This window comes from Trichoderma aggressivum, assembly GCF_033847375.1.
Source record: "Trichoderma aggressivum f. europaeum strain CBS 100526 chromosome Unknown scaffold_034, whole genome shotgun sequence".
NCBI classification, from domain to species: domain Eukaryota; kingdom Fungi; phylum Ascomycota; class Sordariomycetes; order Hypocreales; family Hypocreaceae; genus Trichoderma; species Trichoderma aggressivum.
In genome coordinates this window covers 407,045-415,875 of record NW_026946400.1, presented here as the reverse complement: position 1 = coordinate 415,875, position 8,831 = coordinate 407,045, and the positions used below count along the sequence as shown (strand labels likewise).

The window sequence follows — 8,831 nt, the reverse complement described above, 5'->3', positions numbered from 1 at the left end:
GGGGGGACTTGTCGGATCGGAAATACAACAGGATATACACAGTGGTCGGCAAACGAAAGCATTGGGTCTGGTGTTTGACACATTTTTTTTCCTGTAAGCATCGGCGCAAAATATTTCTTTTGCGCGTATCTGGTGGTTTTTCTTTCTTCTCCTCCCCCTTTTCTTTTCAACTTTTTTTTTTTTTTTACCCCCCAACTTTTTTAGCTTAACGAGATGCGCATGGATAGAGAGCTCTGAATGGCCATGGCATGAACAATGACTTGGTGCATGAAATTGTTTTACTTCCTTGTGTGAAGGGTGATTTGTTTGTTTGTTTGTTTGTGATTGAGCGAGTGAATGTTCGATTGATGTGGTTTTTCTTGCTTGACTTCAAGTATATACTTTTGACCTTTTTTCTCTCTTTACACTGGACTGGACTGGATTTCTTTTACACCGGACTGGACCTTTTCTCTTTGATACAGGACTTCGTGGCTACGATTCGGGTTTATGGTTTGGTGGGTTAGGACACTGATAGATGCTGATACCTGGGTTGTATTGATTGTTACTGAAATATATACTTTATGTGAAACTACTTCCACCACATTACCATCCTCCAAATCTCCATCACAACAAATACATAAAGCGAAGAAGAAAAAAACTCCTACTCATATCATCCATCCAACAAAAAGGGTATATTCCCTCCTAACCACAACGTAACACACTTCAAATCTACTCATAGAGTAGCATTGTCCTATTTTGTTTGTTCCCCCATACTAGAAGCCCTGCTCTTTTTCATCTCGATTGATAACACCGTATTAGGACTGGATCACCCTCCTCCCCCCCGGCCCCAAATTCCCGCATCCAATTGCTGCTCCCCTGTTCAGCCCTGAAACCCAGTGGAGAACGTAATATCAACGACGTTGATCAATCCTCCTTGCCAGCATGGTTCATCAGTGACCGGGGAGGGGAAGATACTAGGTAGCTCTTCTCCAAATCAAGACGAAATGCACGTCAGCCGCTGTCAAGGGCCCCCTTGCCACATACATAGAAAAGCCACAATCAGAGGTTGTGTGGGATGCGGGAAAGTTCCAAAGGAAGCTTAGATCAGAGAGGACGTGGCTGGCTGAGAAAAGGGTCCCGCATTCGCATTAGGAATCGCTGGCCGAAGAGCCGTGAGAAGAAGGCTTGCGGCTGGGCGGCAAGAAGGAGATGCTCTTTGATCGTCCGAGGGCCTGGCGGGGGGAAGGCAGCTCGGAGATGAGGGCCATGACGGAGGGATCAAAGACTGGGCGGCTCTTGACGGACTGGGAGCGATTCAGCCTGGTGGGACGGGCCCTGGAGGCGTGATTCGACGACGACGACGACGACGGAGCTACTGCCACGGAGTCCTTTTGCACGTCCTGGGAGATTCTCTTGAATGCCAGCTTCCACTGTTCTTGCGTCATTAGGACAGGCGTGGAAGTACGGACGCCGGCCGGACGTGCGGCAATGGCTGGGACAGGGCTCTCGGCCGCGGCCGGGCTGGACGTTGCCGCCGGGCGAATTGCGAATGCAGTCTGAACGGTTGGGCGCTTCTTTTCAGCTTGCGTCTTGCTCGGGCGCCAAAGATAGCCGGAAGCGGCCTCCTTGTTAGGCGGGAGAGACCAGAGCGATTGGCTTTCGACTGAAGTAGGCTCCGAGGTCAAGATTCTGTGGGAGGTAGAGTGGGTCATTGGTGGAATGTATGATTCCCAAGCCTTGGAGTCTGGTTGAGGCAGGCCGATTGAGGCCTTTGTAGCGAGGGGCAGAGTCCATAGCGAGTTCTTTTGAGTAGCTGACGCCTTTGACTTAGGCTTCCATACGCCATCCATCCGGGTCTCGACATTTGGCGTGTGCGACCACAAGGATGTGCTGGAGATGGTAATAACTCTAGGGATATACGCACTCCGATGACTACGGCCAGCTGGAACGAGGTAAGCGGTCCAAAACTTGGCATCTGGCTGTGGCAGCCCCAGAGAAGTCATCTTGGCAGGGGATGAAGACCATAGTAAATCCCTGACCACAGCTACGGCAGGCTCTGCTACTTGTCTCTTGGAGGGCAATGATTTTGGCTTCCACACTCCACCAGAAGGAGACTCGGTGGGCAATGTAGGTGCCCACAGAGATGTGCTGGTGATCATGACAGACCTGGGCACATAAGCGCTTCGATGGCTACGGCCAGCTGGGAGGAGATACATGCTCCAGGTCATAGCATCCGGCTGCGGCAGTCCGACGGAAGGCGTCTTTGTAGATGATGCAGACCACAGAAGATCCTTTACCATCTTCAAAGAGGAGTTGGGGCGAGATTCAAGAGTTGGCTCGACGGGTAGCGACTTTGCCTTCCATACGCCTCCTGAGTAAGGAACAACAGCGGGTGATGGCTGCCACAATGAGATGCTCTTGATGGTCTCGCATTTACAATCATTTGCCTTGTGGCGAATCGAGCGAGCTGGCAGAACAATGTAAGTGTTCCAGGTCTTGACATCCGGCTGCGGGAGACCAATGCTAGCACCCTTGAAGGGAGTGGGCGCCCAAAGCAAAGTCGTCTTCTTCAAACTCCACAGCTTTGTAGAGACCAGTTCGATGGTTCTCAGGGGCTCGGCAGACCACATCACAGCACTTTGGGTCTCAAGCTGCTGCCCTTGCCGAGAGGTTCGGCGAGCGACGCGGCTTTCAGGTTCAATGTATGCATTCCACGCCTGGATATCCGGCTGTGGAAGTCCCAATGCACCGTTACGAGTGGCGGAAATCGGCGACCACAATGAGGGAAGGATAGCCAAGGTGGCAAGGCTCATCACCTCGATTGTAGTCTCCTTGGGTGCTGGGCTCCACACACCAGTTGATGCACTAGGTCTGATAGTAGACTTGGCTTTCCACAGAGATGTTGAAGCAACTACTGCAGGCTGAGACATCCGAGATGTTCTGTAAGCAGTGCGGGCAGCTGGTGTGATGTAGGAGTTCCATACACTGGCATCTGGCTGTGAAAGTCCCACTGTGGTGCCATTGACGAAAGAGAGCGGCAACCACAGTGCAGCAACAGCAATTGTTGAGAGCTTGGCCTCGCTTTTGTTCGCTGGAGACCACACTCCATTCGACATGCTAGGCTTCACAGCAGGCCTCAATGCCCACAACGATCTTGATGCGATTGTCGCGGGCTGAGGCACCTGGGTTGTCTTGCGGACGCTGCGTGTCTCTTGGGGAATATATGCGTTCCAGAGTCTGGTATCAGGCTGGGGTAGGCCAAGGCCAGTGACTTTTCTAGAGCTCGGCAGCGACCAGACCAGAGACTTGACGGCGTTGATAGAGGTTTTGGCAGACTTGGTCTCCTTCTCTTCACCATCATGAGCCGTGAGTGAGGCCCATAGGCCACTTGTGTACATAAAAACACCAGCTGAAGCAGCCATCCACAAGGAGCTGCTTGACAGCTGAGCCGGCTCCTCCAAGGTCCGAGGAATGGCACGTGCAGACCTAGGAGCAGCGGTATAGTATTCCCATGCTCCCTCACTGGACTGCGGCAAGCCCAACACCTTTGTCGTCTGACCCTTCATGTCGCCTGTCCAGAGAGTAGGCATTTGAGAAACATCAGAGGAGTTTCCAGAAGCTAGGGTAACAGGAATGAAATCATACGCTTCCTTCTTTACACTCTCAACTGGAGATGTAGCAGAGGGAACGTCGTCAGTCGCAGACACTTGATCCTCCCAATACTCCTCCTCGCCAACCATGAAGAGATCGTCACGGGAGCCGTCCAGATCGCTTTCCAGCAAGCTGGCAATCTCCCAGAGCGTGTTCTCGTCAAACCCATCATCGTAGTCCTCATCTTCGTAGCTGTCAAGGCCGTTATCCATTTCATCATCATCAAGGAAGCTCTGAGCGGGTGCTGGAGGGTAATTGGCCTGTGCCTCCTGAACCGAGTTCAGAAGCATGGAAGTAGGAGGGTTCATCCGACCGCGACCGCTGGACATGGTGCCGGAAAGGCCGTTCATTCGGGGAGGGACTCTGGCTGAGTCTGACTTTTCGCCCCATGCGAATTGGAAGATGCCAAGAGAGCCAGTCTTGCCGGCAAGCGGCTCTGGGTTCTCGACGATGTCTGGGAGCGCACTGATGCGCCTGCTTTGTCGGGGAGGTCGTCGGGCGACAGATCGCGGTCGTGGAGCAGGCTGTTCCAAGTCTGCCAGGCTAAACCGAATAGTTTCGGGCTCGGCCGGTTTGGCACTCTCGGTCTTGGGCTCTTCTGGTTGCGGAGGTTGGGCCTTGGGGGTGATCAAAGAAACGTCTTCAAACTCGACTGGAACATCAAGCTTGCTCTGAACATCCTCAGCCGGGCTGTTCAGGACTTCATCCAAAGCCAAAAAGCTTGTGACTGTAGATACATGGCTTCTTGGCATCAGGACTGTGGACAAGTCCTTGGTTGAACCAGTGCCTTCCACCATGCTATCGTTATCGCTGTCCTCGCCCGACTCATCAGTATCCGGGGGAGTAGGGCTACCAATCTGGGATAAAAGGTTGGTCACGGAGATCATGCTCATTCGCCCGGACGCTGAGAGGGATTGGCGGTTGAATATGTCTTCTCTAAATTCAGGTGCTTCCTCCTTGAGCAATTGGTCTGAAGACTTTGACAGGTGATGGTTGGCTTCTTCTTTCAGTGCCACGATCAAATCGCCAGCACTTCCGTTGAGCTTGGTGATGGGCATCATCTCAAATTTGCTGATATCAACGCTGCTGCGTAGCGAATTGATGCCTGGCGACGAGACAATGGTTGACGGGGAACTTGGGCCAAGGCCGACCTTGAGCATCTGCCACTGAGACTCCTGAGCACCCATTTCGGATTCCAGATTGGCCAAGATGGTCATTCGCTGCTGCTCGCTAATGGTAGCACGAGAGTCTCCATTCTCCGTGTCGAACTTTTTGAGCTGCTCGTGTATTCTATCGAGAGCCTCCTGGTCGGGCTCCACGGGTGATGGCTCAGCTTCGATCACGACAGTTACATTAGCCGGCCTATACAGGGCCAAGGGTTTTGGCACCAAGAGCTTTCGGTTTCTCCTATACTTGAGCTGAGATGAGAATGAAGGCAGCTCTTCACCAACGCGATGGTGCCATGATACCATTTGTTGAGCAGTCGATTGGTATTCACTTTCATAAGCCCCTGACGACTCGAATTTAGACATATCAAGCACAAAGGGCGCTTCCACCATCCTGTTGCCTTCTTCAGTGACCCGGTTCTCGATAGGAGCAGTTTTCGGCGGTACCGGTGCGTTTCTCAGCATCATGGAGAACTCGGAATCGACACTCTCGTGCTTCAATGCGCGCTTGCTGAGCGAGTTGACCATTGTTGAAACTGCTGTGACCTTGAAATCTGTAGCAAACACAACTGACGAGTTTCGGCCAATGGTTTCCTCATAAGATGACTGAGTGTTGACTGACAATCGGCTGTTGTAAGATAACCGAGGCTCGTCAATGGTCAAAGAAGTGTCCACGCTGAATTTTGATACGCAGAGGGCGCGTTGCGTCTTGTTGTCAGAGCCAGGCATTTGGAAGCCTTGGTCATTTGGAACGACTGTCCAGACGCTTGCCCCGGCCATATCAAGAGCAACATCTTCCGAAATTTTCGGCTGCTGTCCCTGGTACTCCACTGGAACAGCCGGCAAATCGGGAACAAAGGATGTTCTTCTGACAGTCTTGTGTCTGGTGACTGATCCAGGCGATGTCGCGCCGTAAGAACTTTGCGACAGAGTTTTCACACTCACAGGAGAGATCAAAGGGAGGTTTGGCGTGGAAACGATGGTAAACTCATCCTGGGTAGGGAGCGCAGAAATGCCCAAGAGCTCGGACGCGGAAGCCGTAGATTTGCGTGGAATTGGTCTCGGCCGATGAATCATTGATTTCCGGGATGGAGACTCGACCTCCTCTTCTGGTGCAGGAACAACCAAAAGAGTGGCGCTCTCCGCATTGTTGAAGAACATGATTTGCTGATCTTCAGACTTGCTTCGTTGGTTGGTGAACATCCGAGTCGCTCGGGCCCTTGGATTATGCGGCAGTCCTACTGTTGCCCTCCTCTGGAGAGGAGTCTTTGTCTCCTTCACTTCTTCTTTTTCCACCGTGGGCGACGGAGGCGCACGTCGAGAGGGTCGGATGTTGTTCTTGACGGAATTGCTTCGAGGTAGAGATGCCGTTCGAGGATCTACCCAATACCCATCGACAGGTGGCGGGGGCGGTGGAAGTGTTTGACGAGGCAGAGGCACTGTCTTTGCCGACTTCTGCTCCTGGGGACTAAACATTGACGACGTGATCCGTGCAGTCATGGGATCCATAGTACTGACGCTAAAGCGAGAAACGGCGGGCAATGCATTAATGTCTTTGGTGGTTCTTGACTGCAATGGCTTGATAGGAGGCGGCCTCTTGATAGATCTTGGCGGTGGTACCAGCACTGTTGTCGCAGCTTGGAGGGGAGCTGATTTAGGCGTTCGGGCCTCATCCTTTGCTGGGATCATTGGCGGAGAAGGAGAGGGACCATCGCCTTGATATGGCTGTCGAGGGGATCGTCTCCTTGTTTCCTCCATAGCAGGGGAGAGCTGCACGGCTGAGGTCATGGCAACTGAGGGCTCTTCGACAGAAAGGAGGTTTCGACTGTTCTTCGGGGATGTAGACTGAGGGACCGGTTTCCGCTTAGATGTCTGCACCTTATCCATGATTTCTCCAGTAGATAGAGCTCCATCCAGCGCTGCATCGATATTTGAAAAGGGAAGAGGTCTCATCTCGCGGCGCTCTCGCTCCATCATGGCAGCAGTGGCCAGGTCGATGGTCGGAATGTGGTCGAAGGTGTTCGGCTCGGTGCCTGCCGGCACAATCGGTTTCGAAATGACAACTTTGCCTCCGTTGAAAGCCTTATCTGACATTTGCTTCTTGTGGTGCACTCTGGGAGCTGCAACCTGGGCTCGCATTGGGGGGAACAACTCACCCTCAACAGGAAGCCCGCCCATACCCCTGGCAGCTTGGCCGGTTTCTGGCTGGCTGATGGTGGGCAGAACGCCGGCTACTCTTGTCGTAACATTTTGCGGGGGGAAAGCCTGTGCCTGAAAGCCTCGTGTTGGTTCCTCGATATGGGTCGTGGACTCGAATGACACGGTTTTCTGAATCTGTAGAGTAGAAGCCGATGGCGACGAGACGAAATTCTTCATGGAAAGGGCAACAACGCCTATCTGGATGTGAGTATATATGCTTGGGGCTTACATCGTTGTCACATACCAATTAGAATTAAAAGCCCAATAGCAGGCATAATTGTTCGGACAGCGAAGCCAGATGACTTGAGCCCGAGGAAAAGAGGAATACTCAACTATAGTTGCTACAGTTAGCTCTTTCTTTTTTCTTGACAAACTCCAGTATCAGAACCACTCACTCCAGTCCAGATGCCAAGTCCGGCAGTAACAAAGATCAAGGCGTTGGTCCGAAACAGCTCTGGCCTGATGGCATTGCTCTTCTTCTCAAGAACAACCTTGGTCGAGAGAGCCACAACCATGGCAACGTCAGTCACCATGACGATGACACCAATGGGGAGAACCAGGTTGCTGGCAACACAAACGGGTTCGAACTGAGGACGTTGGACTCCCACAAAAATGGCGCCGAGAATAAATCTCACGAGCAGAGCTCCCTGCATAGCAAGGGACAACTTGGTGACCTTGATACCACCATTAACTGCCCATAGCAAGAACTGTTCCGCCGAAACGCGAGCGACTTGATCGAAAACGGCGGCAAATGAGATGACGGTCTGACATGCTGGGGCAGAATTGTCGCGGACGAGCGTGGAGGCGAGATCGAATATTCCCCATAGTGTCGAAGCCGCCAGGAAGAACGAGAGGGCCAGCCTCAGCTCGGCTCGAATAAGAGGCGATTTACTGGCTTTGACAAAGAAAAATATGGCCGCAGAGGCGGCTAGGACAACAAGACCACTGAGTTTCGCAAGATCTACATGTTAGCACATGGCGATTCCTCCCCGTCCTCGCAAGTCGAATCAACCATCGGGGTGACGAACAAAACGAAAGTCGCGACCAAAGCCGGGGCGCTGCTGGATCCGGCCATTGCAGCGGTACCAGATGGTGGTTGAATTAAACGGTCGAAAAGAAGCAGAAGACCCAGTCAATGGGCTACGAGGAACGGCTTAAAGAGAGAAAGGGGGTGGAAAGAAGCGAAGGGGAAAAGAAAGGTATCAGCACAAGAACAAAACTAAACCATAGCGAAGGTCCGGCAACTCCTCACAAACTCCAATGAGACGCGAAAATCTCCAGCGCAGCAGAGAAAATCGTGAGTTGGGAAAAAAGAAGGAGAAGAGAAAGAAGCCCAAAACAAGGCGCCATACAAACGACTACGGTATCTTGAAATCTGGGGCGGATCCGTAGAGACTGGGGGGGGCAACGACAAGATGCGACGCCATGGCCAGTTGAGCAAAAGCTACTCCGTGCTCGTACAGGCCAATTTTCTCCCTTCTCACTTGAGCTGCCAAGAACTGCAAACATCAAACTTGGCACACGGCAGCAGTCGGACTCAGAAGACGCAGAAGCTGGATTGGGCTAAGACGAGGAGTCTCCGGGGGTGGTGCTGTTTCACTTGAAACCTCCAACGTCGGGAGACGCGCATGGGGTCACGATGTTACGAGACGCAGGCCTTGTTCTAGCGGGCAAAACGAAACGACGGGGCAGGCAAGCGGCTGCTGGCACATGATGGGCCCCCGAAGCGAGGGCGACGAAGAAGAGGGTTTGTCGCATTTCTTCTTCTTTTTTGTCTTGATGTTCTGGAGTCTGCCATCTGGTGTTTCGATTGACGCTGTTGATGCAGAGGCGCCA

The 8,831-nt window shown here is 52.6% G+C and overlaps 1 protein-coding gene across 1 annotated transcript; it reads right to left on the bottom strand.

Annotated features, from left to right (window-relative positions):
• Positions 1–1,127: 1,127 nt before the first annotated feature.
• Triagg1_7666 (uncharacterized protein) lies at positions 1,128–8,070 on the bottom strand (the record flags this gene model as incomplete). The annotated part of the gene is made up of 4 exons (XM_062902426.1): positions 1,128–7,189; positions 7,240–7,327; positions 7,391–7,940; positions 8,024–8,070. 4 exons carry the CDS (start codon positions 8,068–8,070, stop codon positions 1,128–1,130), a joined length of 6,747 nt encoding a protein of 2,248 aa, XP_062753491.1.
• Positions 8,071–8,831: the final 761 nt, after the last annotated feature.